At 37.7% G+C, this 24,697-nt stretch overlaps 1 protein-coding gene across 2 annotated transcripts in view; it reads right to left on the minus strand.

Moving 5' to 3' along the window:
* EXOC5 (exocyst complex component 5) overlaps positions 1 to 24,697 on the minus strand; it is a 54,662-nt gene that overhangs the window by 27,767 nt on the left and 2,198 nt on the right. For both annotated transcript variants that reach the window (XM_007119408.2, XM_055088450.1), the window contains exons 2-6: positions 9,588 to 9,682; positions 8,813 to 8,960; positions 7,639 to 7,833; positions 3,965 to 4,029; positions 1,673 to 1,701 (exon numbers count right to left, since the gene is read on the minus strand). In XM_007119408.2, coding sequence (XP_007119470.1) covers positions 1,673 to 1,701; positions 3,965 to 4,029; positions 7,639 to 7,833; positions 8,813 to 8,960; positions 9,588 to 9,682 — 532 coding nt within the window. The remainder of the gene's footprint in view (positions 1 to 1,672; positions 1,702 to 3,964; positions 4,030 to 7,638; positions 7,834 to 8,812; positions 8,961 to 9,587; positions 9,683 to 24,697) is intronic.

The following is a 24,697-nucleotide window of genomic DNA, read 5'->3' on the forward strand; positions in this document are numbered from 1 at the left end:
AATAAATGCTGGGGAGGGTGTGGAGAAAAGGGGACCCTCTTGCACTGCTGGTGGGAATGTAAATTGATACAGCCACTATGGAGAACAGTATGGAGGTTCCTTCTAAAACTACAAATAGAACTACCATACGACCCAGCAATCCCACTACTGGGCATATACCCTGAGAAAACCATAATTCAAAAAGAGTCATGTACCACAATGTTCACTGCAGCTCTATTTACAATAGCCAGGACATGGAAGCAACCTAATTGTCCATGGACAGATGAGTGGATAAAGATGTGGCACATATATACAATGGAATATTACTCAGCCATAAAAAGAAATGAAACTGAGTTATTTGTAGTGAGGTGGATGGACCTAGAGTCTGTCACACAGAGTGAAGTAAGTCTGAAAGAGAAAAACAAATACTGTAGGCTAACACATATCTATGGAATCTAAAAAACAAAGTGGTCTGATGAACCTAGGGGCAGGACAGGAATAAAGATACAGGCATAGAGAATGGACTTGAGGACATGGGGAGGGGCAAGGGTAAGCTGGGATGAAGTGAGAGAGTAACACTGACATATATACAGTACCAAATGTAAAACAGATAGCTAGTGGGAAGCAGCTGCATAGCACAGGGAGATCAGCTCAGTCCTCTGTGACCACCTAGAGGGGTGGGATAGGGAGGGTGGGAAGGAGACGCAAGAGGGAGGAGATATGGGGATATGTGTATATGTATAGCTGATTCACTTTGTTATAAAGCAGAAACTTAACACACCATTGTAAAGCAATTATACTCCAATAAATATGTTAAAAAAAAAAAAGCAGCTGCCTGGGAAAAACCTTCTGGATGTCATTTGTGATAGCAAGAGACAGGAAAAATCTTAAACTTGAATTTATGGAAAGGGTGACCAGAATTATAAAACCCTTTACTAGAGTTCAGATGCCTTTACTACAAACAACGGCAGATTCAATACCAAGGTACACCTTAAGACAACATGTGGTATTTGATTCACTACATTCTTGAGGCTACTATGGTACACTTTTGGGAAAGCAGGTGGTCTCTGAACTTCAATAACTTCCCAAAACAGTGACTTAGACTACCAAAGGAGCCTGCAAATATAGCAGCTTTTCAAGAAATCCAGAATGATCTGCTTAAAACACAATCCAAAGATCAAGAATCAAGCTATCATGTAAGGAGTTAAATAGGTACTGAAATGGTCATTATGAGCTAGCTTTAAAAAGAGAACCTACATTAGAACTGTATGTATGAATACAAAAACAATCCCCAAGATAGATTGTTAAATTAAAAACACAAGGTATGGAAGCTATTTGTATAGTATGCCAAAAACACAAGGTATGGAAGCTATTTGTATAGTATGCCAAGAACACAAGGTATGGAAACTATTTGTATAGCATGCCACCAATTATTTTAAAGTAAATGCAGACAGCAGAACTAAATTCTATACATTATATACATGATTTATGTCTTATGCTTGTATATCCACAGAATATTCTGGAAGAATACTCAAGAAATTGATAACAGTTGTTTCAAGGAAGAGGAATCAAACTCAGGAATGGGGTGGGAGGATGACATTGTTCCCACTCTCTTCTTTTACTATTTTCTTTCTTTTATACAAGTAGTCTGATTACCTATCCAAAACAGTTAAATAAATAGAACCCCACTTACTTGCAATTTTGGATTTAACTTCTGAAAATCTGAAAGATAAAAACCAATGATGAGGTTCATTATCTGTGACAAATGTACCACAGTAATGTAAGATGTTAATAAAAGGAGAAACTGGCTTTGGGGGTACATAGGAACCCTCTATACTAAATGTCGTCAGAAAAAAAGGAAGGAAGGGGGGAGGGAGGGAGGGGAAGGAAAGACAAAGCCAGAGGGGAGAGAGTACTGATAGTAGGAAGCATGCCATGTAACGAAACTGAATTTGGGCGATCCAGATGGGGTCTCTGGTTCTCACTTAGGAAATTCACATTGAATAACCAATTCCCCCACCCCATTTTTAAAATTTTTTTTTTGATGTGGACCATTTATTTTTGAAGTCCTTACTGAACTTGCTATAATATTGCTTCTGTTTTATGTTTTGGTTTTTTGGCCCAGAGCCATGTGGGATCTTTAGCTCCCCGATCATGGATCAAACCTGCACCCCCTCCATTAGAAGGCGAAGTCTTAACCACTGGACTACTAGGGAAGTCTCACCAATTCCCTTTTAAAGGGAGGAATTCTGTACGAGGCATTAACAACCCAGAAAGCCCCAACAACTGGGTTATTGTCCCTACTAATAATCACTGGCATTTTAAATTCACTTGATATTTGTCTATTTTCCCCTCAGTTGGGATTTCCTCATATGACGTTCCACTATTGTTACTTAAAGAAAAACAACTATAAAATAAGCATACACAAATGAGTTATTTTAAAACTAGAAAAATAAAACAGAAGCCATAAAAAGGACCCAGCAATGTGCCTAGCATTCAACCTCTGCAAATTCAAAAACTGAAATATCACACACTACCATACACTAGAACTTTTTTCAAATCATAAGTATCCAGGGGGAATGTACAACATGGAAAATTAATGTTGAGAGATCTTATGTAATTAGTTTGAAGAGACAGGAGAGTGGCTGGCAAAAGAGATGCCAAAGACAGATGAAGAAGCTAATAATTTAAAGATCTATACAAAATTGATATCAAAGTCACAGTGGATCACAGAGTATGTTAGGCCATACTGATCTTTGTGAAAAAATTAAACTTGATTAGGCTATATATTCAATTCTAAGGCTTCATAGGCTAAAACAAAACTGTAAGAGAAGCATGTAATTGAGAAGCAGGAGAAGATGAGTATATGCCTCTGTGTTTGTAGGGGTGGGAGACAGATGAAGCCAACAATTATGATGCACTCATTGTGAGCCACACATTTTACCCATTTAAGTAAATGGTTTAACTCTGAAATAAAGTTAAAGAGAGGTTTTTCTGTGGGTGACATTAAAAATCATTGCTCATAATGCTGGACAAGTATGAAATTATTAATAATAGCTAAATGATAGATGATTATTACTGCTAATCCTTTACGATGATACGAAGTTGAAAGTAAAATAAGATATATTTGGGGGGAGGGAATTCACTTTCACTCTATGTTTGGGACATAATGGACAAGCTTTAAGTATAGCAATAAATTTACATTCTACCTGTACCTCAGGATTTTCAAGTATTACCAAAAGAATAAAATACGTATATTATCTGTTAAAAGGGAAGACATTTTTTCCAGATATTTAAATGGGAGAACCACCGTTAACAAGATTTTATTATAGAGTCTGACATTCCATGAACTAAAGGAAATCATGAAAGAATTTCCTTCTCAGTGAAGTTTCTTTTAGGATGAAACCATTAATACCTAACTTAGCAATGGCCCTAGGGCCTTGCATCTAAAACAGGACTTCTTAACCTGAAGTCCCTAGGAAGGAGCCTACAGATAGGCTAAAGGCTCTAAAACTCCATGAAATTGTATACAACAGCCTGTGTATCTGAATTTTTAAAGGAAATTTCATAGCTTTCACCAGCTTTTCAAAGGTGTCCAAGACCCCTAAAAGCTTAAGAATTCTCATGTAGACAGAAGAAAAAGGAGCTCAAGAGCCCCATGTTTAAACTTTCTCTGTCCCCTTCTAGTCTGTTTATCAAAGTCCAAAAAAAAAGAAAATTCAAAATCTTACTCCAATTTCAAAATTCTCCATCAATTTTTTTCAAAAGAAAAACATAAGATTGAAATTATTTCAAGATATATCATTAAATTTAGTTGTTAAGATACCACATTTTCTTCAATCAGCTATTACATACTGTACCTGTACAAAGGCAGTCCTCAATAAGTTCTTGTTGAATTAATGAGCAAAATCATACAGGAAAAAGTACAATTTTATTCTATATGCTACACCATATACCCAAATTAGCTCTTGAGAAATAAACTTGCCTATCAAAAGGTAACTCTTGGGCAATTAGGTGCAACTTCTGAATGATGTCTGCTGCCTCCTTTATCTATTAAAAAACAAAAGCAATAATTTAAAAAAACCTTTATACATATCAAAAAATAATTTTATATTTAAAAATAGTAATATTCTTCTATGTATGCCCACAGATCCTCACCCAAACAATTTTCTTTAAAAATACACAACAAATAAAATCTTATGAGCAACAGGAATACATCTGGGGTATCACCAATAATGAGTCAATAAAACATAAACATTTGTCATTATTGTACTGAAATCTTGTGATTTTATAATGCCACAATCCCTTCCCAATGAAACCTGCAGTTCAAGTTTACTCAGAATAAATTCAAATCACTGACTGCTGAAAGCAAGTTTAAGCATCTTCTGAGTTTGTGAAACGATAAACAAGATTTATGAAAATAATTCAGATCCTACTGCTGTATAAATCCCATTTTAAGTGAAGAAAATAACAACAAAATGCCTGTCATTTAATGAACATATCAAGTTATAAAACTTGTTATAAAAGCAAAGATTAAGTGTAATATGAAGTTTCTAGAATGGAATATGGTACAGAAATGTTTGTACTTATTCAAGTTGTGGAACTAAAGGATTTAGGCAAGGGGTCCAAAATTCTTAAAATGCAGACATTTGTGCTTATTCACACTAATGTATAGGGGAGTTACATAATGTTTATTTTTTAAAACAAATTTCAAATAAGTATTGAGTTTTATTTTGGCACACCTTTAAGTAAATGATTTTATGATCATTCACTTTCTTTTACACTAAAAAAAAGAGAGAGAGAAACTCATACAAACGTGAAGGAAGAGCTGAGAGTACTCATGTGAAGTCTGGCAAGCAACTGTGGAAAACAAAAGCAGGACCAAACGATATTGCTGTTTCGCCCAACAATAGTGAATATAGATAGCATTACTGCTTCAGTTATTTCTTCTCTCCTAGTCAGCATGTCACTATCATTTTCAGTTACCAGATGCTCACTCTAGTCTACTGAACATGGGCACAGATACCACTGCATTATCTCTTTTCACCATGCCATTTAGTTGTACTAGCAATGTCCACCCTTTTCTCCTCACCGATACTCCCTTCAGAAAGGACCCACATACATGTTTTATGCTCCTATCAGGAGTTTGTTCTTGTTGTTTTAAGAGGTGAAGTCCCCATTACGTAGTGTTTGCAAACTTCACTTAATATAGTAAGAAGTATAGCAGAGTAAATAACACTTGATTTTATGGAATTCCCACAGGTAATTATTTTATAAAAATTGTTTCAAGCACAAGTAGCTCTTAAGGTCATCCATCAGTCGAAATATACTATAAAAGTACAGAAGCTTTCAAAACCACAATCTAATAACTTGCTTACATCTGCTACTGATGTTAGGGTAAGGTGAGAGACCACCGATGCTAACAGGTTAAAGATAATCAGGACCATCAGGCATTATCTACATGAAGAACATTAAGTTGTGATGCTAAGAAGAGGAACAACTAACATTCTTTGTAATGACAGAGGTTAAGAGGGAATATATACTATGGCCATAAAACGGGTTTTTTTTTCCCCAGAGAAGAAAATTAGAAGATTCTGAGAAGCAAAGATTTTAAAAAAGCAAAAATGACTATGGAGCAGGAAGAAAAAGGAAAAAGATGTGTTGCTATCTTTTCGCATTCTAATCCCTTCCACCATCACACACCTCCCTAACTACATGGGTGATTTTCCTTCTCTTTCCATTGGGAAGGTGGCTGGCACACAGTGCAGAAATTGAGATAGTTAGAAGTTTATTTAATAATTAGCAATCTAATACCATATATGATGTTCCTAAGTGTAGTTAAGTGTGATAGTACCAGGCCAAAGTAATGATTCAACAGTAACCCAAAACTTATGGGAGATATGAGAGAAAAACAAGACAACTGGGAAAAGAGGACTAGAGTATAAGAAAAAAGGAACAAGATGAAAGAAAATGGGATATGGTAGAGAGTGAAGCAAAGGAGAGAAAATAAGAGGAAGTAGCTTAAGCACTGTTAGCTCTACTTGCTCTTCAAAAATTACAGACAGCTAGTGACCAAGTGAATGAAGTAGCAAGAATATGAAGGGTTTTTTTCTTCTTCTTTCAATCAAAATCTTAAAAATTAAGAGACAATAGTAATACCATGAACTACACAATTACTTGAGGATAATTAAAATGTTTAAAGAAAAGTGTAAAAAACATAACTTCATTATGCAAAACATTACAAGCAATACAAATCAGGATAAAAATATATGTAATCAGTCAATTTTAAAATATTTATTTTTCTCTAGATTCTAAATGGCCGCCTTGAGCTGCATCAAATAAACAGACCAACTCACATTGGGTAAAATATCTGCATTTTGTTTATAACAAAACATAAATATACTCTACAATCCAACAGGTATAATTCCAAGGTAACCCAAGGTATAAGACTTGAATTATATACAATTTTATATATATATAAAAAAATTTTATATGTATAAATATGTATTTCTATAATACATTAGAAATATGTATGTTTATATTTAGGAAACATAAAATAAAAGCATTCCATAAACTATCCTGAAAAACAGTTCAGTGTTCAAGCCGTGTGTGTGTGTGTGTATACACACTTATTATATATAAAAATCACGTGAATATATAAAAGCTAGATATTGCCAGTATTTTACAAGTGTTTAAGTATGATAAAGTTCTTGATGTTAATCTTATCAGTCCTACTTTATATTACAAATATATTCCTGAAACTCATTATTTAAAATACTGCCTTTTCTTTAGAGGAGTTATCTCTACATATGTAACCATTCCTTTCAAAGATCTCTAAAAATTATAAATTCTATACCCCCATATAGTTCCTACTCACAAAAAAATGTGTTGCTTAATTCAAAGTGAACTTCAGTACTACTTAGTTTTTAAAATTCCACTATCTGAGATATCCCATGGAGTACACTCAGAAAAATTCTGGAAGACTGTATTCAACATATTAGTGGACAATGTCACTATGTGCATATACCATCCATAAGAATGTCTATTTTTTCATGCATCTTGATTTTTTCCTCCGAGGGGAAGAAAGTGAGCTAAATAACCTCTTCCAAGATTGTAGAGCAGCCAACACCATGCAACCTTAGACTAGGATTAAGTGACTAGTGCTATGAAAAAGATTAACATAAACAATTAATTCAGATTTTTCTATTCTCTTTGATCCAAACTATGCTTTAATTCTTTGTAAAAGATCTTTATTCAAGTAACAAAAATTAGAAGCTCTGAATTCCTTGCACAGAAAGATACTTCAGCTTGTCAATGATTTAGGTCAGACCACCCCCTCACCCAATGGAATGTGACTATCAAATTCTGTTAATATTAAAAGTCAGTTATGAAAAAGAAATATTTATTAAAATAGTTACCTCAACATTTCTAAACCATACAAATTTCATACACAAAAATTCTAGGCAATCCAACTAAAAATTTTAATATATATAATCGATCAGCAATCTGTACACAAGTGTACATTTCAGAATAAAGACTTTTAATAAGACAGCTACTCAGTGATTTGAAGTCTGACTCTGGAAAGTAATAACTGCAGTTCATAATTAGGGCATTGTTATTAATGTTATAATCTGCTTTTATCCTTCTGACAGTGCTCACCTTTTCAGAATTTGTAAACACATCAGATTTCAATTCTCCATCTAGAAACTCATTAAAGTATTTCATCAATTTCTGAGCCTCTACTGCCCGTTGTCTGGGTGTGTTTACCCCCTCCAACTGGTCTCCAAGGTGACAGACCTTGGTTGCTACATAGCTGATGTGCTCATCTAGTTCTTGGAAATGTTGGAAGGCAACCTAGGAAAAATGTGAACAAGCATAAAATACAATCAGTGAACCCAGATTAACTACTAATACTATCATTATTACCAAGGGGAATCTGCATTAGAAGTATTTGGAATCTATCACCTTAATTACTGAAAAACACATTCTCTATCTTATATTGTAAATTACTGACTTTATTATTTTCTAACAGTTATACATGCTTAAGTGAAGGAATCTAAACATATGAAATCTGAGCAGAAATCAGCTTTCTAACTCCTAACACTAAAGAACAAACAGCCCCTGGGAGGCAGCAATGCTAAACATGCTCTTCTAACTACATTTACAAAGGGCAATCAAGCTCCACATCAGGTCCAGGCTGTGAAAGAGGTTCAGAGGTTCCAGATTAAGTTTAGGACCTAAGAATGGCTAAGAAGCTTGGCCTACTTACCCCAGAGTCAGTCTAGAGATCTAGTTTTACTCCCAAATGGACTGAGGAAGAGTTCTGCACATGCTTTTCCCAGTTACACCAGCATTCTCATTAGGGTATATACCTCATGACTTTTGTGAAGCTTCCCAGACCAGGTTTCCTCTAGGGAAAAACTTCATCCAGGCAATAGTTGGTCTGGTATTATTATTTTGCTTTATGATTAAATGAGAATGCAAATAAATACCTAAATATCCAAGCTAATCATGACCCCCTAAAAATACAGGTCTACTGAATTATCATTCTTAAAAGTTTTCACTGTTAAAGAGGAAGCAAGGACCACACTGTAATGGATACCAGCCCATCCTAAGGGAGTACTGTGATCCCAAACCAACACTCAGTAGGCAAGCAAGTGCACCAAGAGTGCCTGATAACAATTCATTAACATTTTATCCCATGAGATAGGAGCAGTATAAAGAAAGCTCAACAATTACTGTTGCATTAGATTTTTTCCAAAAACGGAAAACTGAAAGGAAATAAAGATATTAAAGCTTGTATAAACTATTCACTATTTAACTAACTGTTTACCTGATTGCTTTTCTGGAGCTCTTGCACCTTCCTGGCAAATTCCTTAGCTTCTTTCTGACACTGTTGCTCTAGTTTCTCTACTTTCCTTTGAATCCTTTCATCCATTATCTGGAGTTCTTGAATATGATTTACAAATTCTTCTAATAATCTAACAAAGGAAAATTAGAATATGTATCAATCCATCTATAACGGATCACTAGGAAGTGACCAGTTCACTTATAATTGTAAATAAAGTATTAGTGAGCGTTCCTTGAGGTAAGGATGAACATGTTAATTTTCTCTTCAGCATCCTGTTAGGGATTATCTCTGACATAAATGAAAACCTCATAGGGAATCTCCATTAACCCCCAGAATTGAAACCAATTTTATAGAAATAGTTAAAAAGGTATATCGTACTATATAAAAATAATACTGTGCATTCCAGGGTATGGTGAATTTTTGTTCCCCCAATTTACAACGATACTTAAAACAACATATTCAACATGTTTTATTTTAGAGGTATAGCCAGCCATTTCTAATTTATTACTAATTGGAGAAAATATTAAATTCTCATAATGCAATAAAATCCCTTCCCCCATATCACTTAAAGTCCTTCTCTAAAATAAAAGAAACATAAAAGAAAAAAAATAAATCTCAAACTTCTAATGCTTCTTCCTTTTATTGGCCAGCTGTTAACTCCCTTTACTTGAATGTTGAAAGGAATTCCAACCGTCACCTCTATTCCAGATACAAATTTGTACTAGACTGGCCCTATGAAAAAAAATTTTTACTTCACCTTTTAGGATCAAAAGCTTCAGGTCCCCCTCTAGAGCCTCCTCCTGGGGTTCTCCATACAAGACGTTCAATATACTCATCTGCCACAAAAGGCTCCTAGTTTACAAAATAAATGTTCCTTTAAAAAGTTTCACAGGCCATGACTTAATACTACTTACAAAAATGGAACAGTTTATACCATGTGAGAACTTAAAATTAAATTACTAATTAAATACATCTGTATTATTAAAATGTACAGGCTTTTTCAATTTAAAAAAATCTTCAATAAACAAATTACTTAATGAAAATTAGTATATTAAAATATTAAAGAGTATTATGAGCAGGAACATACCAAAGGAAAAATGAGGAAGGGACACAAACAATTTATAGAAGAAATACAAATGGCCAAGAAACATGAAATATATACAGCTTCACTAGTAATCAAATAAGGTCAAGTTATCACTTTTTTTTTCTTCTTTTTGCCTCACAAACTGACAAAGTTTTTCTTTTTCCTTAATTATAATATGCATACAGGAGAGGGTAAGCTGAAATTCACTCTCATTATTGTTAGAAATGTTAAAAGGTACCGTATTTTTGGAGGACAGTAGGTAACATTTTGGTAACATCAAAGTACTACAAATGCTCATACCCTTTAACCCAGTAATTCTACTTTTAAAATTCTAAGGGAAAAAGCAGATATGAACACAAAATTTTTGTATTATATATAACACTGAAAAATTATTACACAAATATTCAACAAAATCATTATTGAAAAATTATAGTAAACTTAATAGGATGAAACAATTATGTTCCTATTAAAATCATGTTGTAAAAAAATTTAATGAAATGAGAAAAAAATGCTCATGTATAATATCTGATATTAAATAAGCAGGATAGGACTTCCTTGGTGGCGCCATGGTTAAGAATCCGCTTGCCAATGCAGGGGACACAGGTTTGAGCCCTGGTTGGGGAAGATCCCATATGCCACAGAACAACTAAGCCCGTGCACCACAACTACTGAGCCTGCGCTCTAGAGCCCGCGAGCCACAACTACCGAAGCCCGCACGCCTAGAGCCCGTGCTCCGCAACAAGAGAAGCCACAGCAATGAGAAGCCTGCGCACCACAACAAAGAGTAGCCCCCACCCGCCACAACTAGATAAAGCCCACACGCAGCAACAAAGACCCAACGCAGCCAAAAATAAAAAATAAATAAATATTTTAAAAATTTTAAAAATGAAAAAGCAGGATAAAATTTTCTAAACTTTCCCAGAAAAAAAAGAATTATAAAAAAAATAATAGGGCTTCCCTGGTGGTGCAGTGGTTGAGAGTCTGCCTGCCAACGCAGGGGACGCGGGTTCGAGCCCTGGTCTGGGAGGATCCCACATGCCGTGGAGCAACTGGGCCCGTGAGCCACAACTACTGAGCCTGCGTGTCTGGAGCCTGTGCTCCGCAACAATAGAGGCCGCGATAGTGAGAGGCCCACGCATCGCGATGAAGAGTGGCCCCCGCTCGCTGCAACTGCAGAGAGCCCTCGCACAGAAACGAAGGCCCAACACAGCCAAAAATAAATAAATAAATAAATTTAAAAATAATAATAATATCAGAGTAGAAGGCCCAATCAAGAAAATAAACATTCAAATGTTCACCATCAGCTGATAATGCATTTTTTAGACTAATACACAATAATTTACATATTTTCCATACTACCCTCTTTCATACAAATAGATATCATATATTGCCTCCCACTTAGCATGTAACTTAAACTTATAGCATTCGCTGGCGATTCCAGTTTGAATTCTTCTTATCCTCACCATCTAAACCTTATGCACAAGGAGCTATTTGTAGTTTCCCAAAGTTACTATTAAGTTTTATACAGCAGTGAAAACAGAGTGATTTAAATCTCAGCTCTGCTCAACACTGCTAATCATCAGGGAAATGCAAATCAAAACCACAATGAGCTACCATCTCACACCTGTCAGAATGACTATCATCAAAAAGAACACAAATAACAAATGTTGGCCAGGATGAGGAGAAAAGGGAACCCTCCTACACTGTTGGTGGGAATGTAAATTGGTGCAGCCACTGTGGAAAACAGTATGGAGGTCTCTCAAAAAACTAAAAATAGAGCTACCATATGTGGAGCAATTCCACACCTGGGTATATATCTGAAAAAAAACAAAAGCACTAATTCGTAAAGATACATGCACCCCAGACTTCCCTGGTGGTGCAGTGGTTAAGAATCCACCTGCCAATGCAGGGACACGGGTTCAAGCCCTGGTTCAGGAAGATCCCACATGCCGCGGAGCAACTACGCCCATGCGCCACAACTACTGAAACCTGTGCACCTAGAGCCTGTGCTCTGCAACAAGAGAAGCCACCACAATGAGAAGCCCGCACACCACAACAAAGAGTAGCCCCCATTTGCCGCAACTAGAGAAAACCCGCACGTAGCAATGAAGACCCAACGCAGCCATAAATAAAGATAGATAGATAGATAGACAAATATGTAAATTTAAAAAAAGATACATGTACCCCAATGTTCACAGCAGCATTATTTATAATTGCCAAGATATGGAAGCAACCTAAGAGCTACCATATGTGGAGCAATTCCACACCTGGGTATATATCTGAAAAAAAACAAAAGCACTAATTCGTAAAGATACATGCACCCCAGACTTCCCTGGTGGTGCAGTGGTTAAGAATCCACCTGCCAATGCAGGGACACGGGTTCAAGCCCTGGTTCAGGAAGATCCCACATGCCGCGGAGCAACTACGCCCATGCGCCACAACTACTGAAACCTGTGCACCTAGAGCCTGTGCTCTGCAACAAGAGAAGCCACCACAATGAGAAGCCCGCACACCACAACAAAGAGTAGCCCCCATTTGCCGCAACTAGAGAAAACCCGCACGTAGCAATGAAGACCCAACGCAGCCATAAATAAAGATAGATAGATAGATAGACAAATATGTAAATTTAAAAAAAGATACATGTACCCCAATGTTCACAGCAGCATTATTTATAATTGCCAAGATATGGAAGCAACCTAAGTGTCCATCAACCAATGAATGGATAAAGAAGCTGTAGTATATAAATATGATGGAACACTACTCAGCCATAAAAAAGAATGAAATTTTGACATTTGCAGCAACATGGATGGACTTGGAGGGCATTATGCTAAGTGAAATAAGTCAGACAGAGAAAGACAAATACTGTATGAAATCACTTATATGTGGAATCTAAAAAATACAAGCTAATGACTAATATAAAAAAGAAGCAGACTCAGAGATATAGAGAACAAACTAGTGGTTACCAATGGGGTGGAAGGGGGGCAATATAAGGGTGGGGGAGTGGGAGGCAGAAACTACTGGGTGTAAGATAGGCTACAAGGATGTATTGCACAATGCAGGAAATATATCCAATATTTTGTAATAACTGTAAAAAAAAATTAAAAATTCAGATTTATCCAGGTGCTGACATGTTTAAAGATTAAATCCTAAGGATGAGTTAGATATCCTGCAAAGAAAAAATTTTGGCCCTCTAATATACAATTAACTCATTTAGCAAACATATTTATATAATCATACCTGTAGTCTACCTCACTTCTCTTGAGACAAAGGGTTGACATGTCTAACAATTCTTAATTTACATACATAAATTGAGAAACAATGACTCAAAATTTGTTTAGAGCTACTTAGAACTTTAGAAAGTCTGATAAGCACATGAAATACTTCTAAATTATGATAAGATGGTGATGACAGCTGATTTTTTTTATGTGTTTACTATGTGCCAGATATGTGCCTAGCATTTTACAAACTTAATCTCATTTAATACGTACTTAACAAGTCCATGAGGTAGGTTCTATTAATGTTGATTCATTTTATACCTGAGAAATTATGTGATACAAAAGGCTATTTAATCCAAGATCACATATGCTTATCTGATTTCAAAAGTTCAAGCCTTCACTTCTGGTAAAATAAAGAGTTTTTTCTTTAAAAGAGGTTAAATTTATTTAGGAAATAGCAGCTCTCCAAAAGTCCACAGTACTAAGGGTAAGCTGGGACAAAGTGAGAGAGTGGCATGGACATATATACACTACCAAATGTAAAATAGATAGCTAGGGGGAAGCAGCCACATAGCACAGGGAGAGTAGCTGTGTGCTTTGTGACCACCTAGAGGGGTGGGATAGGGAGGGTGGGAGGGAGACACAAGAGGGAAGAGATATGGGGATATATGTATAGCTGATTCACTTTGTTATAAAGCAGAAACTAACACACCATTGTAAAGCAATGATACTCCAATAAAGATGTTAAAAAAAAAAAAAGTCCACAGTACTTTCATTAAATTATATAGTAATCGTGCTCCTTTTCCCTGTCATTTTTTACGCATAGATACTTGTGTAAATACAGTACTTAATAATCTTAGTTCTCATGTGTGGTTTTTTGTTTGTTTGTTTGTTTTTTTGGCCACACCATGCGGCACGCAGGATCTTAGTTTCCCGACCAGGGATCGAACCCATGCCCCCTGCGGTGAAGCACAGAGTCTTAACCACTGGAGCGCCAGGGAAGTCCCAGTTCCCATGTGTTATTAATTTCATTTATTAGTTACTGAGAGTAGTTTCAGTTTTCAATTCAACATGTTACACTGTTCATTAATCTCAACAAACCAGTTTTACTAAATTATATGTCAAAAAACTTACAAATCAACAGTATTATTGACAGTGAAAAAAAACCAAGCATTTTTTCATATGAAATATTTTCAATTTTCTCAAAATACAGTATTCCTTCATTCAACAAATATTAATTGAGAGCCTACTACATGCTACTCACTATTCTATACATTCTGAAGGGCAGGAGAAAAATCTCTGCTCCACCGGATTTCAGGGAGGAGAGTAACAGACAAATGAGCAGATATATGAAAACGTAATAAGAACTATGAAGAAAGGTAAACAGGATACAGACGGATGGATAAGAGTGGAATTATTTTTGGTAGAAGTGATCAGGCAATGCCTCTCTAAGAAAGTAAATTTTGGGCTTCCCTGGTGGCACAGTGGTTAAGAATCCGCCTGCCAGTGCAAGGGACATGGGTTCGAGCCCTGGTCCGAGAAGATCCCACATGCCGCGGAGCAACTAAGCCTGTGTGCCACAACTACTGAGCCTGCATCTAGAGCCCGAGAGCCATAACTACTGAAGCCTGTGTGCCACAACTACTGAAGCGCACACGCCTAGAGCCCGTGCTCCACAAGAGAAGCCACTGCAATGAGAAGCCCACGCACCACAACAAAGAGTAGCCCCCGCTCACCGCAACTAGAGAAAGCTCGCATGTAGCAATGAAGACCCAAAACAGCCACAAATAAATAAATAAATAATTTTTTTTTAAAGTAAATTCTGAACAAAGAACTAAATGCAGCTAAGGAATAAGTCATCTGGGGAAGGAATGCTCCAAGTACAGGGAACAAACTTAGTATGCAAGTAATGACAAGAGGCCAGTGTGACTAGAGCACAGTGAGTGAAGTGGAGAATAGTAGATGAGATCAAGAGAGGTGGTGAGAATCCACAGCTTGTACTAAGGTATTGAAGGATGTACTATAACATATTCCCCGTTATTGACTGAAGAAAAGGCCAGGTTCCCAGGAGGAAGGACTCTGCAATATGCTGGCAAATATATGCAGTAATGATTCTACTATTCCTTCCCCCAAAAGCAGTTACAACAATTTACTTGAGTAACTATATACTAGGGAAAGAGGAATACTCAAACTTTTTGAGGTCTGTTGTATACAGGGTCCTAGCTGACATTCTTGATTGACTCAAAGCACCGTGGACTCAAGAGACATATGGGAGAAGGACATACGGGAGCCAAGTAATAAACACATTCCTAGCCAAAGTCAAGCTCACCATCAGTCCAATGGGCCGTTAGCCCAACTAGTGGCCATTTCCCCAGTTTGCAAACCTTTAATAGGAACAGACACACTTGATGGCCAATGCAACTTCCACATTGAGTCCTTGGTTTACAGAGTAGGAACTATTATGGTGGGGAAGTCCAAGTAAAAGTCTCTGAAATTGCCCCTCCCTACTCAATGTAGTAACCAAGTGGAATGGCAAAAATTAGTGCCACTCTTAAAGCTCTAAAGCAAGGATCAGGAAATTTTTTCATAAAGGACTAGATAGTATTTTAGGCTTGAGAGCCACAGAGTCTTTGTTACAACCATTCAACTCTGCCTACATAATACAAATGTAACCACAGGCAACACATAAACAAATGGTCTAGCTATGTATCAAAAAAACTTTAAAAACAGGCAGGTATCCCATGGGCTGGAAATTTGCCAACCCCCATCTAAAGGATGCAGGGGTAATGCTACCTATCATTTTCTCATTTAATTCATCAGTCTGGGTTTTGCAGAAACCAGACAAATCCTGGAGGATGACTACCTCAATAATCAACAAAAAAGTAGCCCCAGTTACATCTGCCATGCCACATGCAGTACCTCCCAGCCCCATGCTATATGGCCAATGATTTAGCTGATACGTTCTTTTCTATCCCTACCAGCAAAGAGGATCAGACAGTTCATGGTCACATAGAACTGACAACAGTGTACATTTACAGTTTTGCTTCAAGGCTGTGTGAACTCTCTTACCCTCTATTATAACATGATCTGTACTGTATCGACATTCTGCAGAACATCTTACTGATTCCTCACATGAAATGACATCATGCTAATTCGGCCAAATGAGCAAGAACTGGCTAGCACACTGGAGAAGCTTGGTAAGACACACATACTCTGGAGACTGAGACGTATACTCTATAAAGATTCACGGGCACAGTGTATCAATAAAACTTTTAAGGTAGACAGCGGAGGCTGGGACATCGCATCCAAAGTAAAGAACAAACTATGGTACATTGTACCTCCACCACAAGGAAGGACACATAACACCTGGTAGGCCTTTTCAGCTTCTGGAGCCAACATATTCCACACCCACTCTGGCACATATATCAGGTAACACAAAAACAGAAAAGGGATCTGTGGAAGAGGGGGCCATACAACCTAGCAGACCCAATAGTATTAAAGAAATCAGCATTTACTAAAGTATTAAAGAAATCAGTGCCAAGAAACAATGTCATGTGGAGTTATAGCAAGCTCCAGTGGGATAATCACAACACAGATCCCTAGATTGTGAAGGAAGATCATGCCATTTGCAGCAGAATTACATATCTTTTGAGGAACAACTCCTAGTACGCTTCTGGACCCTGGCAGAGAAGGTACACCTGACCACAGGACACGAAGTGACCATGCATCCAGAATTATAACATAAGGTGTGTTCTAACAGACTCCCCAAGTGGACCTAGGAACTATCCATCATAAGATCGAAGTAGTAAACCCAGGATCAAACATGAACAGAACCACAAAGCAAACTGCATAAGCAGGTAGCCCAAACTCCCATGTCTTCCACTACTATTGCACTAGCATCCTTCCCTCAGTTCACATGTATGGCCTTATGGGAATCTCTTACAACCAGATGATAGAGAAGGAAACAGCATGAGCTTGGTTTATGAAGAGTTGGCTAAAGCATGTGGGTGCCAAATGAAAATGGACAGCAGCTGCAATTACAACCTCCCTCAACAGTGGCCTTGAAACTCAGTGGCAAGAAAGAAAAAATCCTCCCAAAAGGCAAAGCTTTGGGAAATACACCTGGTCATCCTCTTGCGTGGACAGAAAACTGACCTGCAGTTGGAATATATATGGACTCACAGACAATGGCAAAGGGCCTGGCTATCAGAGGAAAAAGACTGGAAGAAAGAGAACAGGAAAGTCTGGGGTACAGGCATGTGAATGGATACATGAGATTGGGCATGAAGTATGAAGATCTTAGTACCACATGTTAACATTCACAAGAAGACACCAACCAAGTAAACAAGATGACTCTGCCAGCTGACACCAGCCAGCCTCTGCCCAGCATTAGCATATTGCACACATGAGCAGAGAGAACACAGTTCGGAGATATGGCCCCAACAGTATGAGGTCCTACTTCGCAAGGCTGATCCATCTAGTGTCAAAGTCAAAGATCTAGCTTAAGAGTGACAGAGACCAACTCTGAGCCCCTAAAACAGCCCCATCCTTCAAGTAGGCTAATCAGCCATGTGGTAGCAAGTTGACTACCCTGGGCTCTTTCCACGCTGGAAGAGTAATTCATTCTAACAGGAATAGAAACATTCCAAATTGAGTTTGCCTATCCTCAGAGGAAGTGTTTGTTCTCCTGGCACAGGATCTCACATATCAGACCATGGGACCCATTTAACAGCAAAGGGTGTGACCATGGAATCAACTGGTCATATCATAAACCATACCACCCAGAAGCTGCCAGTCTGATAGAGCACTGAAAGAGCCTGCTGAAGGTATAACTGAACTACCAGTTCAGAGACAATACTCTATAAAGATGGAGCACTATCCACCAAAATGCAGTATACATTCTGAATTTAAAACCTTTATATGATGCTGTGTCCTGAACAGGAAAAACACATGAGCCTGGGAACAAGGAATAAAATCAGAAGTAGCCCTGATCATCCTGACTCCCAATTTGTTCTTGCTATTCCTGCAATTCTAAGGTCTACAGGGTTAGAGGTCTTAATCTCCAAAGGGGGAATACTTTTGTATGGGAACATAATTAAGAGTCCCAATAAACTACAACTGCAAGTGTTGCCTGGGCATTTGGCTGCTTTTATCCAGGGAATAAAAAACAAGAAGAGGAGTGACCATCTTTGGCAAGGCAATTGACATCATCAGAGGGAGGCAGGGTGGCTACTATACAGAGGGGGCAGGGAACAATATGTTTGACACTCAGATCTCCTTGTAAGGATCTTGTGATACTACCTTGACCAATTCTGAAAGTACACGGACATGTGCGCAACCCCGGCCTAAGAAGAGTACGGTAACCAGTTAAGCCACCAAAAGCAGCAGACATACTAGCTGAAGGTGAGGGGGAGTTAGAACAGAGAGTAAAAAATGGAAAGTGATATCAGCTGCAACCTGAGACCACATGCAACAGTAGGGGCCATAGTTATCCCACTAACCACCTTCTAATTTTCCTCCAGGATAAGAACCCCAACTGGAGTCGAGGAGCTACCCCCCAAATGTATGTGAAGACATGGAGTCTAGTGGCACAGGGGTGGTCTGCGGTGGACACGTATCATCCAGATCTCCCTTCAAGAAGGGTCTTGCTCTAGCTGCTAGCAGTGCTGTCAGCACAGAACCTTCACCTGGCAGTATTTTCAGGGATCCACTCAGCTGCAGAGAGCCACTTCACTCAATGTCATACTTTTCTCAATGTGGTCTATATCCAATGACTAAATAAGATGGGGATATAAAGGCCTGACTACTTTGGTAAAAAGCAGGACAACTCTGACAGGTAATTTTAGTTCCAGCTCTTCCCATAGGGATCATCACCATTGTCACTGGGCCAGCACTGTACTGCTACTTCTCCTAAGGCCCAATCTTGCTTCTTTACCCTGTCCTTTCACATGTATTTATCCCAAGGGTACTTTCTAATAAATATTCTGCACACTAAACTCTGTCTCAAAGTCTGCTTCTCTGAGAAAAACTGCAACACTGTACTAGTCTAGTCAAGAGATGCTAATGACTCAGATGAAAGTGGCAGTAGAGGGGGTACTGTGATGTGGCCCGGTTCATGACATTTTAAAGACCATACCCATACAAAGTGCTGATGAATTGGATGTGGGGAGAAATTTTAAAAGGGAATCATAATTACTCATAGAGGTCTGGAGCCTGAACAACTGTATGAATGGTAAGTGGTGCCATTTAGTGAGACTGGGGAAAGAGATGGAAAAGGGAGTAGGGATGGAAGAGTTCTATTCTGCATATGATATGTTGAAGATGCCAATTAGATATACAAATGAATATGCAGAGCACAGAGTCAGAAAAATAAGTTTGTATTACAGGGAAGAAACTGGCATTAGACATAATCTTAGAGTTATTTAAAACCTCAGAACAGGATGAGATCATCTAGGAAGAAGAAGGGCATGCCAACATGTGGAGATAGAAGGAGGAAAGGGATCCAACAAAAGACAAAGTAAGGGGGACCAGTAAAGGAGGAGGAAAACTTAGGAGACAACAGCATCCTGGAAGCAAAGTTCAGGTTTCATCTTCAGAAAGCAATCAAATTATCAACAAGAGTTTAAGATAAATCAGCTACTGATTCCAATGGAATGGAAGTTCCAAAAAAGCAAAAAACAAAACAAAACCTTTGCTACTTATAAAACCAAATAAATCCCAATAATTTACTTTCTAATACTTAGCATTGCTGCAAAGGCATTTACAATGAGAAAAAGATAGTCAAATTAACAAATTCTCCAAGACCTCCAAATGACCAAGTCTTCCTAAGAGGATTCTCAAAGATACCTGTAAACAATTACCCCCAAAATCTTTTAGAATTTCATGAACCTGACAAAGGTATATCTTAATCTCTATTTTTCTGTAGTAATTAAAAGCAAACGGCCAAAACAAAAACAAAAATCTAAGTATGTACTACAAAGATACTATCAAATTAAATTCAACTTTACATAATTGATTACTGTGTTGATCTATTAAACTGATTTCCTATTCTTTACAAATGCTACCAATTGTAATAAAAACCTGGGGTTTGTGGTCATTTCTATTAAAAATTAAGACCTCAAGCCCTTGGACAGGAACATAAATCCCTAATTTAACATTGTTTCCTTGAGAAAATCCAACCAAACGTTTATATTTTCTTATAGTAGCGTTCCCAAAAATAGATCCAATAAAATGTTACAGCCACCCACAAACTCAAAGAACCTATAATATTTTCGCTTGCTTGGATTAAAAAATAAGGCTCAGAGGATTTCAGAGAGAAGTATTTCTGTGTCCTATTAAACCAACTAACAGGTGGGTTCAAGTACTTCCTATATAAGGCGCTTTTCTTAAATTCATTGTGCAGACCACTGCCAAACTAATCTTTAAAACACTATTCCCTTTTAGTCAGAAACTTCCCTATGCAATTCCTAAACTATGAAGTTTACACTCTTAAATCTGCCCTTTGAAGTTCTTATATTACAGTACCTAACCAAATTGCTTTGCACCCCAAAATGAACATGTACACTACCAACAGCCTCCTCTAGTCTTCTTTTCAAACCCATGCTACTTCTGCTTCCTTACCTGTGACCACGTAACTCAACCCACAAGGATACTTATGGGGAAAGGGTTCTTTCCCTAGATGATCTCCACTGATTTCTTCACTCTTAACCCCTTACGAGGCTTAAAAATTCAAATGCCAACACAGAACAATATATTACTGCCATTTTGCCATTTATTGTTTTATAGAAACATTTGTAAGTTTTTCTCTTCTCCACACTTAAACTGAAAGCAAAGGCAGGATTTGTCATACACTTCTCTTGCTTTTCAGCTGTGGTCAATAGAACAATGTTGAGCACACCATAGATGCACAATAAATCAAACCACTTGTTATCGGGGACATGGCCAAATCCCCTGCACAGGATCTTGAAAATCAAGACTTGCTTCATAGATCCAAAACCAAAAAGACAGGACCACCACCCTCCACTCCAGAAATTAAAAATAGGCATTCTATGGTGTTATAAATCCAAGATTCTACCAGAAACCAAATATGAACTTTATGCAATTCTGGCACTGGAACTAAATGAATTTTATCACATTTGGCTCTACTTTTTAACCACATTTGATTTGATTTTCATGAGACTATGTGTTTCATGGTGGATTTAAATGAATTACATTTACTGAATATTGATTCTTTTGAAAAGCACTACAAACGTTTCATTTCGTTTCAGACTAGCAAAATGGAATTCATCCTACCCATGGAAAGGTAGAAAGAAAGCACACATAAGACAACTAAGGGACTAAGTGATAAGCATACTAGGAGCATCTTCTGTTCCAGTGGTCTTCAACCCTGGCTCCTGACACAGACATCCTAAAACTCTTGTAATTTCCTGAGTGACAAAGGTGATAGGAGTGGTTTACACAGAACTCCTAAATGCCTTGGAATCTCCTGGGTAATAGGAGCATCTTTTGTCCTACTGAAGCAACTCTTGGTGAGCTCCTGTATGGGGACTGGTCACCAGAAAGATAAGCATGATTAGAAGCCTGCAACTTTCAGCCTCACCCCTTATACTCTGGGAAGGGGAGAAGGGCTAGAGATTGAGTTAATGATTATGCCTACATGATGAGACCTCCATAAAAATCCCTAAAGTGTGGGGTTCAGACAGCTTCCAGGTTGCTGAACACATCAAGGTGCTGGAAGGGTGGCAGCACCCAAGAGAATGGAAGTGCTGCACTCCTTCCCCATATCTTGTCTTATGTACCTCTTCCATCTGGTTGTTCCTGAGTTTTATCTTTTTATAATAAACCAGTAATCTAGTTAGTAAACTGTTTTCCTGAGTCCTGTGAGCCATTCAAGCAAATCACTGAATCTCTAAGTGGGAGTCAGGAGACCCTCCAATTTATAGCTGTCAGTCAGAAACACAGGTGACAACCTGGACTGCAATCGGTATCTGAAGTGGGGGCATTTCTGTGGGACTGAGTCCTTAACTTGTGGGTCTGATGCTAACTCCAGGTAGACAGTATCAGAATTAGAGTGAATTGTAGGACACCAGTCAGTGTCTATTGGAAAACTGAACTGAATTGTTGTGGAAGAAAATCCCCACACATCTGGTATCAGAAGTGAAGTAATATTGAGAATAGTGGTAGAATGTTGAGAGAAGAAAGAGTTCTTTTTTTTTCTTTGACTCCCCCAACAAGATTTTTAACTCAAACCGTCTTTTAACTCCAGTACCTGGAAGGATTTCTGGCCTAGGGTAGCTAAGGTAAGGTAAGCTAAATGTTTACTGAATGAATACATTTTCTCATATACATGATACTGTAATTGGTGGCTAGGTTCCACAGACACTTGTTTAATAGCTAATACGTCTAAAACAAGTAGCATTTCAGCACCCTGAAGGTAAAGGAGTGGTCCTTACTTGTATATCTCATTTTCATTAAACATATTTAACTAGTTAATTGAACAAGAGAATAAGTCTTTTTCAGTAAGTCTGCTTAAATAGCTTTTGTTACTTAGTTTGTAAATCTAAGAGACATAAATATGTTTTCACGCAAACGTGTTCTTAGCTATTCAAATTCTAATCTGGAAGTCAAATAGCCATTGTCACCACAGTCAAATTACATGATCTCAAACACTATTACCAAGGCATCTACGTTTACAAGAAAGAAAAAAAAATCAAATTCCTAATCCTGGCATTTAGGACCTCTACAATTAAACCCCAATTACCTTACATAGCACTCCTCTTCTTCATTCATGCTATATTTCAGCTAAAATGAACTCTTCCCTTGTCTCTGGGGTCTACAGTTACCTCCCTTTATATCTTGATTTTTATGGTCTTGTCTGCTTTATACATATATATATAGTTATATATCTATCTTCTCTCCCCTTATTTAACAGTAAGGGCGAGTTCTATATATAATTCAACATTTTCCAAAGTATGTTCCATAGAATTCACGAAATTAACAGTAGAAAGTAAAACCGTCTCATGGTCAAAAAAGTTTGGGAAATGAACTTCCTAGAATATTTAACATACTAAGGTATATTGTAAATCTCTAATGAAACAAAGCATGCCCATACCCAAAATTTCCTTGGGTTCTGAACCATTTGGGTTTTTTGCAGCACATCTCATAGGATTAATATGTATACAGTACACCCTTTGAGACATGCAGCCTCATTAACCTAGTAGGTACTCAACAAATATTTGGTGAAAGAACGGCTAACGGACCCTACTTAACAAAGAACTTTCCCATAAAGGTAGCTTGCCCAAGCAGAATAGCCATTGTCTCCAGAAGAATTACAGGAGAGAAAAATAGCAAGTGAGAAGGGAGTACAATGTTCTCAGTAGTGCAGTGAAAAGAGAGGAATACTTATGACAACAGAGAAAAAATTTACTATCCCCGCCACTTTTTATATATAGAGGACATAATCCAAACCACATAGGAATTCCTGTTTAGAATGTCCAACCTGAGGTGATCATTTAGAAACACTGCAGACAGAACTTTTAAACCATTTCTGTCAACTGAGGAAATATCCTGTAGTTTGATTTTGTTGTATGAAGGTGTTTATGTTAAAAAGGAAGTCTCACAGGACCAATAAGAAGATTTTAAAAGAAATAGGATTAACACTTATGAAATTTCATGGATTCAAAACATAATTTTGTATTGATTTAACTTGTTTTTCAATGTGAAAAAATTAAAACACAATTCAGTTTATTGGTGCATTAAAGCCAGGATGCAAAAACTAAATATCCTTGACTACATCCTGACCTCTGTTTTCCACAGTTCTCCAGCTGTGACTAAGAAAGGGAAGCAAGAGAAAAAGCACCCCCTGACTTGTCCTACAACCTAGGTCCTAAGGCAAAAGCAACAGGAAATGGCGGTGACAAACGAAGTTTGGTTTTTGTTTTCTTTTTTTCCTTCTCCCTCTAAAGCAAAGAGACCAACTTTTCACTTAGGGATGAAAACTTATTCAAGAGTAGAATCCACTGTAGGGATGAAAAGATAAATACACTTCTTAATCATGACTATTAACCTTTAATTGTAACTATTAAGGTAATATGCTTTTAAAAAAATTTATTTATTTATTTATTTATTTATTTTGGGCTGCCTTGGGTCTTCGTTGCTGCGCGCGGGCTTTCTCTAGCTGCGGAGAGCGGGGGCTACTCTTCATTGCAGTGCAAGGGCTTCTCACTGCGGTGGCTTCTCTAGTTGCAGCGCGCAGGCTCAGTATTTGTGGCTCGCGGGCTCCAGAGCGCAGGCTCAGTAGTTGTGGAGCTTAGCTGCTCCACAGCATGTGGGATCTTCCTGGACCAGGGCTCGAACCCGTGTCCCCTGCACTGGCAGGCAGATTCTCAACCACTGCACCACCAGGGAAGTCCCTAAGATAATATGCTTTTAATTTTGATGAAACAACAAACTACATATGGTCAGGAAAGAGAAAGTCACATGAGTTAAGATCCATAAGCATGTTCAAGGTCGTTCTATGAACACTGTGGACACAGGACTAACCTGTCTCTATCATCACTGGTAAGTGAA

Source organism: Physeter macrocephalus, chromosome 11, assembly GCF_002837175.3.
Source record: "Physeter macrocephalus isolate SW-GA chromosome 11, ASM283717v5, whole genome shotgun sequence".
NCBI lineage: Eukaryota > Metazoa > Chordata > Mammalia > Artiodactyla > Physeteridae > Physeter > Physeter macrocephalus.